This window comes from Acipenser ruthenus, chromosome 1, assembly GCF_902713425.1.
Source record: "Acipenser ruthenus chromosome 1, fAciRut3.2 maternal haplotype, whole genome shotgun sequence".
Classification (NCBI taxonomy): Eukaryota; Metazoa; Chordata; class Actinopteri; order Acipenseriformes; family Acipenseridae; genus Acipenser; species Acipenser ruthenus.
The window spans coordinates 110,376,200-110,393,435 of NC_081189.1; the positions used below are offsets into that span (position 1 = coordinate 110,376,200).

The 17,236-nt window shown below is 39.9% G+C and overlaps 1 protein-coding gene across 3 annotated transcripts in view; it reads right to left on the bottom strand.

The window, feature by feature from the left end:
- alms1 (ALMS1 centrosome and basal body associated protein) overlaps window positions 1–13,245 on the bottom strand; it is a 32,492-nt gene extending 19,247 nt beyond the window's left edge. For 2 of the 3 annotated variants that reach the window (XM_034919898.2, XM_059033945.1), the window contains exons 1-7: window positions 12,625–12,768; window positions 9,135–9,278; window positions 6,854–7,040; window positions 6,377–6,497; window positions 3,401–5,714; window positions 2,918–3,059; window positions 531–1,826 (exon numbers count right to left, since the gene is read on the bottom strand). In XM_034919898.2, the coding sequence (XP_034775789.2) occupies window positions 531–1,826; window positions 2,918–3,059; window positions 3,401–5,714; window positions 6,377–6,497; window positions 6,854–7,040; window positions 9,135–9,278; window positions 12,625–12,666 (4,246 nt within the window). In that variant the 5' untranslated portion in view covers window positions 12,667–12,768. Of the gene's footprint in view, window positions 1–530; window positions 1,827–2,917; window positions 3,060–3,400; window positions 5,715–6,376; window positions 6,498–6,853; window positions 7,041–9,134; window positions 9,279–12,624; window positions 12,769–13,148 lie in introns of those variants that run through there. The other variant, XM_059033953.1, reaches the window with a different exon arrangement.
- Between the last annotated feature and the right edge of the window lie 3,991 nt (window positions 13,246–17,236).

Sequence of the window (17,236 nt, forward strand, 5' to 3'; positions counted from 1 at the left end):
ACACTCTCAACCCCGAGTGCAGAGTGCTGCTGGTTTATATACTCTGGCCGAGGGATTTAACTAGTTGGTAATTATCTTATTATCCCCCGGCCAGAGTCTGCACGCGTTTGGTAAGGATGCATGACTGTCAGCTAGTTAAATAATCAGTAGCTGATCAGCCATGCATCCTCACGGGGTTTTTAAATATAATAACAAAAGACGCGGCGCTTTTACCCGCGCCGCAAACAAAAATACAAATAATAATAAATAGGGGCGGGACACTCCGCCACAAGGTGTTAATCATATCCTTTTTTTTCAAAGCAAAACAAATTAGACACATTTCAATCGTAATTTTAAACACTGAACCATACATACATTTATACCAATAGGAAACGTATTATTTTTTTGTACTACTGTAATAGTGAGAACAAGAAAATTCACTTTCACTGTGTCAGAACCAGATATCCAACTAACACAATGATATAACTTCTACAGTTCTACCAGATATCCAGCTAACATAATGACATAACTTCTGCTGTTGCATATCTTACCACGTGCTTTGCGTTCCTCCTCATCTGCCTCGGTTATAATGCTGGATGCCATCGTCGCTGGAGACTCATCTTTAAGGAGGGTGGCAACCCGTGCAGCCAGAGAATCAACACTGCTGCTGTTGTCGCTTGCTGTTACCTTTTCACCTTCCTTTAAGTCAGACACATGAGGAGTCTTTTTCGGAACAGTTTCAACATCCTCAGGGGTTGCTGATTGTAACCTCCCTGTGAGCTCTTGTGCCAGACCTCGACCATCGTCCACCTCCTGGCTCATATCTCTGGGGACCCTCGTGACAGCAATGCTGGTAGGGGCCACTTTTTTCTGGATGGCTTCACTGCAGCCTTCTGGCTCAGATCGCCTCCTGGTTTTGGCTGTGAAGGATGGTCGCACAGCTTCCCAGGGGACCTCTCCAAGAGGCCCCCACTCAACCTCTTTGCTTACACAGATTCGTCCACTGGCATCAGAGGAAGCCCTGTGGGAGGCTGCGATAGGCAGCAGAGAGCTATCCTTCAGAGAGCTGTCTTTCAGTCCATCCAGCGTCAACATGGACTCTGAAGAGGACTTCCTCCACAGCAGCGATGACTCGCTCTCCTTGTTATCCACAGTAGAAGTGAACGAGTCTTGAAAGCTGTCTAACTTCCTATGCAGGAATGACGAAAAGTCATCCGATCCCTTTAAGGATGCAGACAGGGATGAAAAGGAGGACCTGCCAGACACAACGTTCTCTGCCTCGCCCAAAAGCTTTCGGATCTCCTGCAGGGTTTTGGACCCAACGAAAGAGTCGTCTCCCAGATCCAAGCCTCGACAACTTGCTTCAGTGGCCAACCATGAGGCGGCTTCTGCTTGTGCATCACTGAGCCTGGCTTGACAGTCTTTGTCAGCCAAAGGACTCGAAGGCAAACTATCTGAAGTTGCATTGCCCGCACTGGATTCAAACTTATCAATGAGGTTCTTAACACGTGTTGAAATTAGATTCCCACTGTCGTTCAGATCTGGGCTGCTGGGCTCCGAGGCTGGTAGAGGCTCAGCGTCTCTGGACTCTTTCTGATCAGAGGTGGCCTGAGAAGGTTGCTGTGGTGGGACATCTAACGAGCGGTCTAAAGGATGGAAAGCCGTCTGAAGGCTGCACTGGCTGACTGGTCTTTCAGTAGAAGATCTGAGAGCTTCCTGCACAGAGGATTCAGCAGGTACAGGAGTGTCGGTGTCTGCATCGGAGCCCATAGGGATGGACATGCTAAGCGTGGAGTTAACAGAGAAAATGCTTGATTGAGAGAAATCTCCCTTCATTGGACTGCCTCCTAAAATAAAAGTAAAATGGAAAAAAATTTTATTTAATTGGTTGATTTGTCACAGACAGTTCTGGCACATCCTTTTTGTGCTATAAGTCATTAGCTCCTTTTGCATGGAAGGCCTCGGTTGCAAGGGTGTGCGGTTCTTTGATGGACCCAGATTCAGTTAAAATGTGTTTACCCACTGACGATGGGAATGAGTATGTAGAGATGGGAGCCCAGCTAACAAGATTTAAGTTTTTGCAGGTATCCGGCTTTTAAAGACTGTCACCCACACCTGTGAGCAGAAACTGACTCACTGAGAACATAAGACAGTTTACAAACGAGAGGAGGCCATTCAGCCCATCTTGCTCGTTTGGTTGTTAGTAGCTTATTGATCCCAGAATCTCATCAAGCAGCTTCTTGAAGGATCCCAGGTGGTCAGCTTCAACAACATTACTGGGGAGTTGGTTCCAGACCCTCACAATTCTCTGTGTAGAAAAGTGCCTCCTATTTTCTGTTCTGAATGCCCCTTTATCTAATCTCCATTTGTGACCCCTGGTCCTTGTTTCTTTTTTCAGGTCAAAAAAGTCCCCCGGGTCGACATTGTCTATACCTTTTAGGATTTTGAATGTTTGAATCAGATCTCTGCGTAGTCTTCTTTGTTTAAGACTAAATAGATTCAATTCTTTTAGCCTGTCTGCATACGACATGCCTTTTAAACCCGGGATAATTCTGGTTGCTCTTCTTTGCACTCTTTCTAGAGCAGCAATATCCTTTTTGTAACGAGGTGACCAGAACTGAACACAATATTCTAGGTGAGAGCTGAAACTGACCCAAGACTGTCACAGCTACTGGAAGCAGGTTGATCTTTGGGATATATATAAAATAAAAACGTGTGAGTATGTGCGATTCTTGACAGATTGATTGATTGAATGTGATATCAAAGGTTCTGGTTTTCATGACCTTTGTACATAAATGGCTCGATTTCAAATTGTTTAAATGATAGCAGTATTGGGACAATAGTTCAAGAGGAAGATCATTGTAATGGATGTAGTTATTTGACTGTTCAGATGAATGAATGACTGCAGGTTTTCAGAACAGTACATTTACCATCTTACCTTCCGACTGCTGTACACTTTTTGTTGGCGTGCAAGTAGACCCTTTCATCGAAAATTCTGGCTCTCTGATTGGCCCTCTTGGTGCAAATGGAGTAAGTATTGCAGATGGCGATTGGTCAATCCCAAGGTTGCGAAGGTAGACCTGTAAGAGTATGAATAAGAAATTAACATAAACTGCATAGTTTAAGCTAATTCATGATGTGTGGCTTATTCTTGTTTATGTTGTTTATAATAATTTTAAATAGGATAATTAGCTATATCAATATCAAATATTGTTAAGCAACGATATCCTTTTTTCCCCCAAATTGAGAATGAGAGACGAGAGACAAAAAAATGGCATATGACAATACAGACTAATCATTATAAAAAAAATAAATAAAAAAAAGACACATACAACTTATTTTTATAGAACTGATTTGGGTTAATGGTTACTTTATATAGACAGCATGTCTTTCCTATGGTGTACAGCAAAACACTACTTACAGGAATTCTTTCTTCAATGTTCAATTCTGTGCTCTTGGCTGGCGATGTTGGATTTGTGGCCCAGTAGGGGGCATAATTATCTACTTCCAAACTACTGGGAGAGAAGGCTGAAACAGCCCTTGTGGACGGGGACAGCGTCTGGTCACCAATGCGGCTCATTTCCCGAGAACTAACACAGGCACCATCGCTTGGAGAGACATCGCTGAATCTGTCAATGGTGATTTTAGAAGAAGATGGCTGTAGTGAACCCTGCAACTTATCCAATTCCTTAGGGTCTAGGCCGATAAATTTGTCTTCTGAGCAGAAGCGATCCTTCTCCAGCGGGGCAGCAGTTTCACTGGGACTGGCTGTATTGCTGTTATCCGGAACACTATTCCTATTTTCCACATGTGCATTTCCCCTTTCAGATGTCTCCTTAACCTGCATTGAAACAGACTCTACTGAGCTTCCATCTGCTCCAGCTTTTACAGCAGCATCCAGATTTTGTGCATTCTGAAGACCTTCATTCTTCCTTGTTTGAGGGTCCCCAGATTGTTGAATCTGTTTTCTTGCAGTACCGAGGGAAGTACAAGACGAAGATCTGCTCAAAGACCTTCTTTCGAGAGCTTCTTTGCTTCTGGACTGCTCTGTAGCTGGAGTCGAACCTCCAGAAAAAGAAGCAGCAAGGTTCCTTCTAGGGCTGCGGAAGTTCTCTTGTGACGTGGGCAACTGTGGCGCTGACTTGCCACTGTTCTGCCGGGAAAAAATCTGGTTTAATGAATCAGCAATGGCACTGAAGGCCGCCTTCTTGGGGGACACCCCTGTGAAACCACGCAAGGCCAGGTTGTCGAAAGTAGTTTTACCTGAAGTCTGAGTCACATTCCATGCTCCTACTTTCTCTATATAATTCAGAGTGGGCAGAGAACTAACCTTTCTTTTGTTACAAAGTGATGCAGCACTTAACACTTCACTGCCTTTGGTGCTACTCCTCTGACCAGCTGGTTCCATTAAGTCTTTGTTGATGGAAGAAGCAAGAGTAATTTTGGAGGAGACACTTTGCTGTACATCAGTGGAAGGAAAAGACACTTCATGCTTTGATTCAACTGGAGTGAGCTTGCCGGAAGATGGTTGCACACTGGCCCTGGGTACGTTTGGAAACACCCCTGGAGTCGACTGAGAAACAGGTTGTGCAAGCGATCTAAGAAAGGAGCCGCCAAAAGCGGTGTGACTGACTGACGAAGACAGATCGCTCTCTTTATACCCTCGTTCAAAGCTGCAACCCGATGATGCAGTTAATTCAACGTTGCTAAGACCAGTCTGCACTTCTATAATTGTGTTGTCTTTTCCGCTGTATGTTCCCAAGGAGCCTGTGTTGGGGGTGACTGGATGGCTGCTTGGTTGCTGAGGATCACTTATATTCTCCACTTTGGAGGAACCTGACACAGTCTGCCGGTTTTGCAAGATCTCAGAACATAGCCGCTTATGGAGAGCAATGGATGTCTCTTCATCTGACTTGCCACGCCAAGATTGTTTGGTAATATTGGACAGTTCACATCTATGTGACTCATTTAAATCACTCTTCTCTATAGCCCTAGGTGTTGACGTTGTGGATGAGACTGAAGTTCTTGTAGGTGCTGAATCCCGTGGAATTTTAAAGACCTCCTTATCTGAAAAACCTGAAGAGCTTCTGGAGAGATCCAGTTTTGGTACCACCACATCTTCCAGCTGTTCGGCTGGATTTGCATCAGAATTACTCTTTTTGGTGTTGTCAGCATGAACAGTTGGGTCAGCATGAACAGTTGGTTCCAAATTCACTTCTTGATCTATCTGGGGTACTCTAGAAGACAAAGTCCTATGAGAAGAACTACCACTGCTGGACAATCCAACCTCTTTTTCCAGGAGCTCCATTAAGAGTGGAGCAGGAACATTACTATCTAAAAAGGAAGCATCATCCTCAAATGAGGCCTTAAACATGTTCTCTTTGAGAAAAGCAAGTGATGAATATTCCCCAGCCCAAGCTTTACTACTCTGATATTCAGCTCCAGGCTGAGACTCTGGAGGTTCAGAATATTGGTCTTCCTCCAGAGAAGCACGTAGCTCTTCTTTAGCATCTCTTTTGAGCTCATCTGCTTCATCCATAGGGGCAGGCGATATAGTGTGCTGGGATAAAGAGCACACGCTGCTTGCATCCTCTGCACAAGTTGTGCGAATGGCCAGCGGGTGCTGGGACAGTGAGAAATCTGTAGAGACTTCTGTGGCTGCAAGTTGCACAGCGTCGCTGATTTGGAGTGGTCTTGTGAACTTTTCAGACAGACCAGATATATCTGGAGATTCTCTGAAATAAATGAAGCAAAAAAGTTATTTTTATTCTGTTGAACAGCTAAACAAACTGTAACTACCATCTGTAGTTTAGGAAATATCAAACAGTTTGTACCAAACTAAAGACTTACTATACCATAATCATACACTGCATATTTATAATATATTGTAGACACTTGATATTGGTGTGATACAGCCATCTGAAAAGTCTTTCTATCAGATGGCTCGTATCTGATAGTTTGTATCAGACAGAAATTACATCTAATTAAGATTAGCTACACTGTTCAATTATTTTTATTTAACTACATATTATTAAAATATATTTTTAGTGTAGGGTCCTGTGAATGTTGATTTTTGAGTACAGTAAGCCGCACAGTGGGCTGGATATCTATGCTGTTGCTGACTCATCTGTGCAGTATTTTGTTAGCTTAGAATTGAACAAGCTAGCCAACCCTGGAAACTACCAGTCAACCGAAAGCTCTGGCATTTTAAAGTCTTAAGTCAAAATCTCAAAGCAGACAGGAAAACACATTTATTCTGGCTACTGTACTTACTCAGCAAAGTACTGATTTAGCATTTTTTCCATTCCTTTCGAAATATAAAAGATGGACACATAGTTACTGTAAACAGACAGACTGAGCTGGCAATGTACTGTACTATTTAAAATCTGAGTTTTACCTTAGGGGAGCAAAATCCAGTTCTGTTCGTTGAAAGAAGGTATCATCCGACAGACTTTGACCTTTAGTAGAGTATACAGCAAATAATGGAAGAGTAGGAGACAGGTGACTATCCTGAAATTCTGTGAAGAAAAGGAGTGCAATCGGAGAAATAAATAAATTAAAAAGATCTGACATACTGAAAACTTGGGGCACACATATTTACAAATAGACCTGAATTTAAAAAAAGTCTGAACACTTATCCTTGAAGTATATCATCGCCCTGATCTTATAGTAAACTCTACTCTAGTGTTTATGGGGTTTGCATGGCTGATGACATCCATCTCTTTCCAGTACTACGCTGCCAACATTCCCAGAGAGAACCATTTTATATGATCCAATGCTGGCTCACTGTGGTTGCAAAGCTACTGTACCAACATTAAGCAGTGAAATGAAATGACAATGACAAGGAAGGATGTAGTATAATGTTTTTATATACCGAGCTGGGGAGTGTTTGATCTGCTTCCAACTTGTAGTTTTCTCAGGCCCTCGCTCACTGTTATCATCCCTTCCTCGAGGGTGGCTGACTCGCTGCCTGTGTGTTCTGTGCCCAGCCTGCTCATTGATGCGGCGGTGAGCTGGCTAACATCATCCTCCGCTGGCAACTGGTACCAGGTCTCCATACCCTGAAACACACAAAACCCTAAAACTGTCAGTTTAAAGTTAGCTGGGTTATGCTCAACAGAGCTTGGTTGAAAGCTGGGGATCATTGTAGATTGTGCCAAAACTACAGGCATATTTCTTAAAACTTGACACACATCTGTTACCAATGGGGTACATGTTACCATTTAAAGAAAAAAAATATCCTTGGACATACAAAACAGACTTTTTCATATAAATAAATAAATAAACATAGAATTGTTTACTTCACGCGTGTGTAAAACCAAAAAAAGGAGTAGGCTTAAATAGTACTACACAACAATGTACTACAATTGTCCTTACAATGAGTAAAGCAAACATTAAAATATGTGTTGTCCTTACAATCAATTCTAAAGAACACAATTCTTAAATAAGAAATTGTCCAATGCTGTCTGCTTTTTACAATGTACCAACTCCCGCTGTAAATCCATCTCAATTTTGTGTGCCACTTCGTAGTGTAAGATAGTGTAGTCCTGGGGGAATAGGACTACATCTCCCAGAAGGGAACAGCTTTAATTTGTTTAATTGTTTAATTAATTGGTTAATTAGTAATGATCCCCTGCACCTGGCTATCATTGTAAATTAGAGCCAGGTGCAGGGTATTTAAAGAGGGCAGCCAGTCTGCTCGAGGCTGCTGTGTGAAGAGCCCGCTTGCAAGGGTGTGCAGGCGTACCAAAAGAGAAAGGTAGTGTGAAACTTTTGGTGGAGTGTGCTGTATTACTTTGTGTTTGTTTTGTTTTCTTTGGAAACAGGTAAACAGCTTAGCTGTCCTGTTTATAGTTTAGTTTCCTGTTGTGTTTTAGTTATTGCTCAAGAAAGAGCTAGGTGTTTGTTTTGTTTATTTTGGTTTATTAAAAACAGTGCGTAAGTGCTGAAAACCTCAATTTTCACAACAAGCTAGCCAACTCTGTTTTAAAGACGCAACGAACCGCAGAGAGGTGCAGCTCGTTTACAGTAGCCAGTTTCAAAGCCACGATTCTACCTCAGTCCACCAGAAATACACAGTTGCAAAGTCAGTGTGTTATAAAAGCTGCATGAAGTATGCACATAAATCATGCAAGTGCGCTCTGTAGCACTGACAACTAGTAATAAAGTTGTCAATAAGCAGCGTGCAGTTGCTAATATCAGAATCCCATTAACATTAAAGTCTATGGGACAGGATTGGTTCATGGGAAAATGCTGTCAGTAACCGAAAGTTGTCTTTATCAGGGTTGCTAACCGGCATCTACTGTATAGGCCTATACCTTTTTTTCATATATATCACACAAGTCACAGAATCTTGCCTAAAACTTTGACAGTCACGTCGGTCACAAATAAAGGCTAACTTCACTATAACAAACCTCGTCTATCAATCCAAACGGCAAGAACTGATTTTTTAATGGAAATTAGCCCTTACCAGGATCGACCTGGATACAAAGATCTCAGTATCTCAGACTGACACCGAACTTTCTCCAGTGTGAATGTGTTATTCTCTCAATGAAAACAATGACCTTGGTTGGCTAAGTCAAAGATAAGGCTAATGCAAAGACAACCTATTGTAGTGTGACTCATGCATGACGTATGCAATTATTGCCTGTCCACCATCTTCACACAAACTGCAACCAGGCAACAGGCGTGAGGAGGCAACTGCAAACAGTGCACTGAGAAAAGCACAAAATATATGAAGCGATCTACGCTGGATATTTATGTTTCAAGAGAAAGGACACGTAATTACTGTATTCAGCATGAAAGTGTACATTCTTTCCTTTTTCATTTCTTTACTGTTTTCTTTTAAACATGCCGTTTAAACACCGATCAATGTGAAGTAATCTTCATAAAAGTACAATATACTGATGTTCAATTCAAATCGGGTGCTTCTTCATTATTCTGATGCAGCAAATTGCCAAACCCTATTATAATGAACACCCTGCTATAATGAACATTTCTTCCAGGTCCCATGGGGGTTCGTTATAGTGAAGTTAGCCTGTAATTCATTATTGTGAGTTTGGGGGTGGAATTATGAGGACCACTGCATTACTCATGCGGCTGTAGCTGTAGCCTAACACAGAACTTTTTAAGTATATGCAAAAATGCACGGGTACCTGTTTGGCTCTCTGCACAATGGCCTCTCCCAAAGAGAATCCGCTGGTGCTGGATACGTGTGTCCCACTGCCAGGGCTGCTGCTTTGGCTCATCAACTCCTCTGTGCGACTGTATCGGGGCAATGGAGGCGTTGTGGCAATGGGCTGAAAAACAAGGAGATAAACACATCACAGGACTGAATCTTATTCTTTTATCCTGGATACACCTGCAGGGGAAACGTCTTCTGGTGTTGCGACTTGCGAACCATGTTTTTTTTGGTTGATTCCCCTTCAGTATAGTAGTTCCACTTAAAATATACAATCAGAGCTTTAAATGGAGACTCCTGGATAATAGGGGTTAAGAGTGAGGCAGCTACAGTGGCAGTCTGCATATATCACTCATTTTGCTTCACAAATTCCTATGAAACCTGCTGAATAATGTTATATTAACATAATGTTATGTTAACATAGGGCAGCAGTGTAGAGTAGTGGTTAGGTCTCTGGACTCTTGACCGGAGGGTAGTGGGTTCAATCCCAAGTGGGGGACACTGTACCCTTGAGCAAGGTACTTTACCTAGATTGCTCCAGTAAAAACCCAACTGTATAAATGGGTAATTGTATGTAAAAATTATGTGATATCTTGTAACAATTGTAAGTCGCCCTGGATAAGGGTGTCTGCTAAGAAATAAATAATAATAATATTGAATTACATACCGCTTTGTGGTAAAGAAAACTGACAAATGAAATAATGTGACATTTCGAAATCTAACATGACCTACTGTACTACTATTATGGCTTCCAGTAGACTTTTGAGATATCATTTTCTAGTTTATTTGATTATATGATGTTAAATAAAATATCTCTAAATTATGTTCATATAGTTTTTTAAAGTATGTCTCAATCCTAAAATTCTAAGTGATGCAAAACTTTTGGCATATACTGTGGTAGGGAACATGGCAATGCTACTCCAATTTTACCATAAATCAGTAATTTTCAGTAATGTTCTAGAATTATGGATTCATAACAAACAGATGGGTTTTATTAGAAGATAAGAGAGGTTACAAATGAGAGGAGGCCATTTAGCCCATCTTGCTCGTTTGGTTGTTAGTAGCATATTGATCCCAGAATGACATCAAGCAGCTTCTTGAAGGATCCCGGGGTGTCAGCTTCAACATTACTGGGGAGTTGGTTCCAGACTCCCACAATTCTCTGTGTTAAAAAGTGCATCCTATTTTCTGTTCTGAATGCCCCTTTATCTAATCTCCATTTGTGACCCCTGGTCCTTGTTTCTTTTTTTCAGGTTGAAAAAGTCCCTTGGGTCGACATTGTCAATACCTTTTAGAATTCTGAATGCTTGAATCAGATTGCCGCGTAGTCTTCTTTGTTCAAGACTGAATAAATTCAATTATTTTAGCCTGTCTGCATACGACATGCCTAATCCTGGTCGCTCTTCTTTGCATTCTTTCTACAGCAGCAATATCCTTTTTGTAATGAGGTGACCAGAACTAAACACAATATTCTAGATGGTCTTACTTATGCATTGTAAAGTTTTAACATTACTTCCCTTGATTTAAATTCAACACTTTTCTCTATATATCAGAGTATTTTGTTGACCTTTTTCATAGTATCCCCTCAGAAAGACATTTCTAAGTTAACATAAACTCCTAGGTCTTTTTCATAGATTCCTTCTACAATTTCAGTATTTATCACATGGTACTTATAATGTACATTTGTATTGCCTGCGTGCAGTACCTTAAACTTTTCTATATTAATTGTCATTTGCCATGTGTCTGCCCAGTTCTGCATGCTGTCTAGATCATTTTGAATGACCTTTGCTGCTGTAACAGTGTTTGCCACTCCTCCTATTTTTGTGTCGTCTGCAAATTTAACAAGTTTTCTTACTATACCAGAATCTAATTCATTCATTTAGATTAGGAAGAGGAGAGTACCTAATACTGATCCCTGTGGTACTACACTGGTTACTTCGCTCCATTTTGAGGTATCTCCTCTAATCAGTACTTTGTTTTCTACATGTTAACCACTCCCTAATTCATGTGCATGCATTTCCTTGAATCCCTACTGCGTTGTTTGAGAATTAATCTTTTATGCAGGACTTTGTCAAAAGCTTTCTGGAAATCTACATAAACCATGTTGTATGCTTTGCAATTATCCATTGTTGATATTGCATCCTCAAAAAAATCAAGCAGGTTAGTTAGACACGATCTCCCTTTCCTAAAACCATGCTGACTGTCTCCCAGGATACTGTTACTTTAAAGGTAATTTTCCATTTTGGATCTCGTTACAGTTTCCATTGCACCTGATTCGATAATATGCTGATGAATTCAGTTTTCTTCACAGGTACAACCAGTGTACCAAATGCAATCTTTCTCTGAGAGGCCTATGCAGTGTGGACCTATAGCATAGGGAATGATTCTTTTGAGACGCAGACACCATGCAATTACTGAGGGAGTACAGCCATGTAAACCTGTCAGAAACACATGCAATCTCTTTATGTAACAGTCTGCAGCTTTAAACAACTCCTTTTAAAAGGAAGCTTTTTATCTGGAGTTTTCTAAATTGGCACGTCTTAAACTGCAGGAAGCTTAATTAAATATGGGAGCCAAGCTAGAGCCCAGGCGTCTGGTTACCATAGCATTTGTAAGAGACTTCTTAGCAACCATCATAGATCAGAATGAAGTGCCTATCAAGAGTACACTGCGAGCAATCAAGATAAGCACAACTGAACGCTTAAATTTAGTTTGTAATCTGTGCTGTGCAAGCCAGTGAGTCCCCGGTGCAGAGAAGCACATTTTTTAAAACGGAATAATGTGAGCAGTTTTAAAACGTAAAACAACATGGCAGAGTTTTCGGCATTAAGTATTTCGGTAATTAGCTACACTACATGCAGTGGTTTCCACTTTGTTTACCTCACATTTTATATAATTAATATTATTATTATTTAAAACTACGTATATATGATGATGTGCCTGAGAGATCTACCTGTACATGTTGAACCCACACAGTTTAATGCATCCGGCAACAGATGGCGCAGATTTGAAATAACATGCACGAATATGCCTGTGCATTATTTGTAATAAACGATGTATTATTTCATGAATTAAATCAACTGAGAGTTTAAAGCAGCCGCTAAACAGGTATTTCGGTGTAAACTAGTTATTCTACTGTCTATTGTTTTCTAATCTAGAATAACTGTACCGTGTCTACTCCACAGCAGAAATAACGTAACCATGCAACATGTACAAATCGTTTTGAATATGTGATAAAGATATATGTGTAACATATTTACTGTATCATATCAATTCAACTTCTTAAACTACACTACAGACTGTTGCTCTAATAAATCTAACCTTACTCGCACGTCGTATTTCTAGAATAATTCGGGTTCCACCTACATTTCATATCCATAAATGTATCTAAATGATCTTCCTCCCTAACGATGTACAAACGGGGTTGCGTTAATTCAAATTAATTATTATTATTTTACACTTACTGAGCTGTCGCCGCCCTCCTCTGCCTCTTTCTGCAGCTCCATGTTGTTGCTCTGTAACGGACTGCCGCATGCGTACTAAAGTCTGCGCCGGTCTACAAGGACCGTAGCTAAGGACGCTAAGCGAAAGCCCGGAAACTCGAGCGGGAGATTCAAAAGCGGTGTCTTGTTAGCAAGCACTAGCGCCATCTAGTGCACAGAAGTGTCTTGCTCAGCAAAACAAAAGGAAACTTGGTTCTGACTCTTACTTCTATAAGGAAATTTGACTAATCTAGCCTATGTTTACAAATATCTATGTCGAGCAACTAGAACTGAAGAGCAGCTCCAAAACTCAGGCGAAAATACTTCTACCGTTTTTGTTTTTTTACACTGTTGTTAGGTTTGTGTCTATAACTCTTTAACTCTAAAGGTTACAACAGGTACATGTCATATATGAAATGAATGTGCACACACTAGGCTTTCATATATATATATATATATATATATATATATATATATATATATATATAAAGTTAAATAGTACTCACCTTGTTTAGCATAGGTAACAAAAGTCACAGAAAAGAGAGGCGCTTTTTAGAAAAAAATATTTTAGCATGGCAGCTCAAATCTGACAGAGTACAATTAGTGAACAGGGGGGGGGGGGGGGGGGGGGGGGGATTGGTAATAAAAGAATTATGGCCATATATACAAAAGGGACCAAAAGCAACAAAAAAACAAACAAAAAAACACGCATTCAAATGATTCGTGCCAGAGACCCTGACCATGTGATGCAAGATGACCCTAACAGCTGACTTGTGACGTGTTTCTGCTCCACAACGCTAGTAAGACGAAAAACAAATATATATTTATCTGAAAACCGATCCTTGTGCCTTCGATTTCGACATTTATCTTCTTTTGTAAAGATTTTATGTGAAAATGTTTTTTTACTGCACTGAGATAGGTCTGTCAGGCTAGGCTACAATTCAATTGTATTATCTGTGCCACAATCTAATCTAGGACTATATAAAGAAGGATAGGAAAATGATGTCACAAGTGGGCGGGGTTAGTAAACAGTGGAGCATTTCTGGAGCCCGTGGAGCACTTTCACAGCGGACTCGCAATGCTTTTAACTTATTCACGCTTGCCCTGGCAAAATGTTTCTTGACAGAAATCAAGCATTAATTTGGATAAAATAACATTCAGTCACTTTATATTAACGATATTTTGTATTGTTATTTAAAAAATACCGATATATCCTGGCGCTGCAACACAGCATCGCCGCAATGTATTCAGTACTGAGTGGGCTCCACAAATGGCACCTATAATTGAGTACCGAACTGCATCACGGGATTGACTGTCCTATTCTTCTTTATATAATCCTATCTACAATCCCGGAAATACACGATATCACCTCATTTTGAAGCCCCGACTCTCCTCTTTCGAACCGTGCAAACAGGGCTGATTCTTATATTGCCTGATTAAAAAGATTTAAAGGGCCAGGTCGCCGGCAGAATTTTGCTTATGACCATGGGAGGAGTCATACGCAAAAACACTCATTATCATATAATAGACGTATCCCCCCCCCCCCCCCCCCAACTCAACAAGACACGACCATCATGACAGTAAAAACAGACATAATGAAGCGTTATTTCCTTTGTATAAGTTAGTGACCAGCAGATGTGTCCGCCGCACGAAGACCACAGCGTGTGGTTTTCACTAACTAATTTCCAGAATAAAGGCTTTTTTAGTATGCATCGGGACGCGGGACATTTACTAGGAAATCGGGACTGTCCCGACCATATAGGGACTGTTGGCATGTATTTAATGCTATTTGGGCTTGGACGTTCTCTAAAGAAATTGTCAGTTTGCACAGTACCTACTTGTATATTGTTAGTTTGTACAGTAACTGTTTGTATATTGTTTTTCTTTCTTTAAATTCTGGTAGTAAATTAAAGCTGCTGGCACTTTGTTTGACGAATCTTGTCTCTAAGCCTGTTAAATTTAAATTGTGGCCAACTCTAGGTTGCATGCACTATTTGAGTAATTGTAAGACATATGTTAATTCAAAATGAGAATTATAAGAATGATGAAAAGGTTAATGACCATGACATAGGGGATCATTTTTGATGCACATTAGTGTCTTTTTTCATTTTAGAAATATTGCTAAACCAAGACATTCCCTTTCGCTGCCAGATGCTGAGAAACTGATGCATGCCTTTATAACATTGAGGATTGATTATTGCAATGCTCTTTTCTCTGCTATTTCAAGTTGCTTTTTACCTGGATTGCAGCTTGTGCAAAATGCTGCTGCCAGTTAAGAAGAACAAAGAAGTATGAACACATTACTCCTGTGTTGGCAGCCTTGCACTGGCATCCTGTTGGTCTAGGATTGATTTTAAGGTATTGCTGTTAACTGAAGTTAAACGTAAAGATTATCCAGATGTATATGCAAAAATGTAACGGAAACCATATATCCCCAGAATCTGATGCTCTCAATAACATTTGATAAATAATGTGAATACCAAGCTTCATGACAATAGATATTTGAAAAAATAAAAGTGTGACATACAGATGTATGGATGTACGAACAAACAGAAACCACTTATAGCCCCAGAATCGGATTTGTTCATCAACTAAATAAATAGTGTAAGTAGCAAGTTTCATGACAATCATCTAAGCGGTTCTCCAGAGATGTATTTAATCTCCAGCAGGGGACAATAAGAACCTCTACAGTGATTGCAAACATCATACAAAGGTAAGGGGCTATACAAAGTGAAGAAAAGGAGATTAAAAGCTACTTTTAAAATTGGAAGTACATATGTATGCAGACAGAAGTACACTAAAAACAGCCCAACATGTGCTGTTAGAGGTGGTGTGAGCCTTTATTTTTGGATAACCCAGAATGATTTGCTTAAAACAACAATTAGTCAGTTTAATACTAATACTTTATTAAACATATCAAATTCAGCGTGCAATACGAAACAGGCTCTTGATGTGCATATTTTCACAATTCCAGGGATGACAGAGAGTGCCGTCCTCGTTCCTATGGTCCAACAAACCATTTCTAAACAAACCTTCTTATACCTAACCTGTGGTAACATCGTTCTTTAACAATTCCTCTTTTTGTAACTAGTTTCCAGTATTAGCATGGTACCCTTTCGGTCCTCACAATTCATTTTGTAACTATTCTCCATTACAGCTGTGGTATCCCCTTGGTCCTTCTAATAAACATACTCGCAATTCAAGCATTTGATGCATCCTGCTGATAAGACATATTACTACAAGATATTACAACTGAAGATTAACCAAGCGAGGAATGTGTCCTTATCAGTAACCTCCCACCAGCTTGTCTTTACATTGAGTTGAAGGAAATATACAAAGCACAGCAACATATCAAATGTGTGATTTTAGCCTTAGCATACACCAGGCTCTATAATGAAAACAGGAACTTAGAATCACCTGCCTAGATCTCTGCTACCTGTGTACTGTACTTCTCTTTTGAAACTGAGGACACAGATGCTGACTTTTTCAGTGAAGTTGAAATCAAAGATATTTTTCAAGTGGGAGTGAGGTTGGTGCCAGTAACTGTAACTGCAAAGCAGATTGTGTGGATTCACCAACCTTGAACAAGAGAAAACAATCTTTCAATTAAACAGATACACCAGCTTTCACAACAGCTGCTTCATTATGTGTGTGTGTGTGTGTGTGTGTGTGTGTGTGTGTGTGTGTGTGTGTATATATATATATATATATATATATATATATATATATATATATATATATATATATATGCAACAGCTGTAAGTCGCCTTGGATAATGGAGTCTACCAAATAAATAAATCATTATAATAAAATAATATAAGGAGGTATAACTGTAGTGTACATGTAGAAAGAAAAGTTAACAAACAAAGTGTAGTAAAATTTGTTATTTTTCAAGAGTTTACTGCACTGTGTTTACTTGTCTTTCTACACAGCTGAAGGGCTTTTGTCCAAAACGTCCTGAAATAAATTATTTTTAAATAATTGAACCCTGTGTATATATTTCACCATGCTTTCGTTATACATGTACTATGCATTTACCATAGTTTAAACTGGTTTGACCTGTCTTTTTATATACTTCACCATCCCTCTCTGTTCTTTACAATACAGTACTTATGTTTTACCATGCTTTCACTAGGCTCTATTTTCACTATGCTCTATACAACTTTACAGTGGTTTATATGATTAAAGCCCAGTAAAGTGTCATAAAGTAAAAGCACCCACTCAACTATCCGGTATCCTTTTGTCATAAGAGAAGTAAACCGTTTGCAAATGATGAACATGAAAACAGAAAACAAAACAAAATCTGTACACGTACAATAATAATTAAAAAAAAACAAAACTATTTCCTGTTTAATGAATTGAATGACAAAAGGGTACTGTAGCAATACATCTTAGGAGATGTGATGTATGAGTAAGCAAATATCGAGTTTGTTTTACATCACAACACAAACGGCGCAACGCCCAAAACACCGGCGCTCTTAACAACAGTGTAGTGGCTCTGTTGATCTACCAACAAGACACGAAACCCCGATCCACAAGCACATGAAAACTTCAGATATATGAGCTACTGTAAATGAAGGCCAGTACACTATCT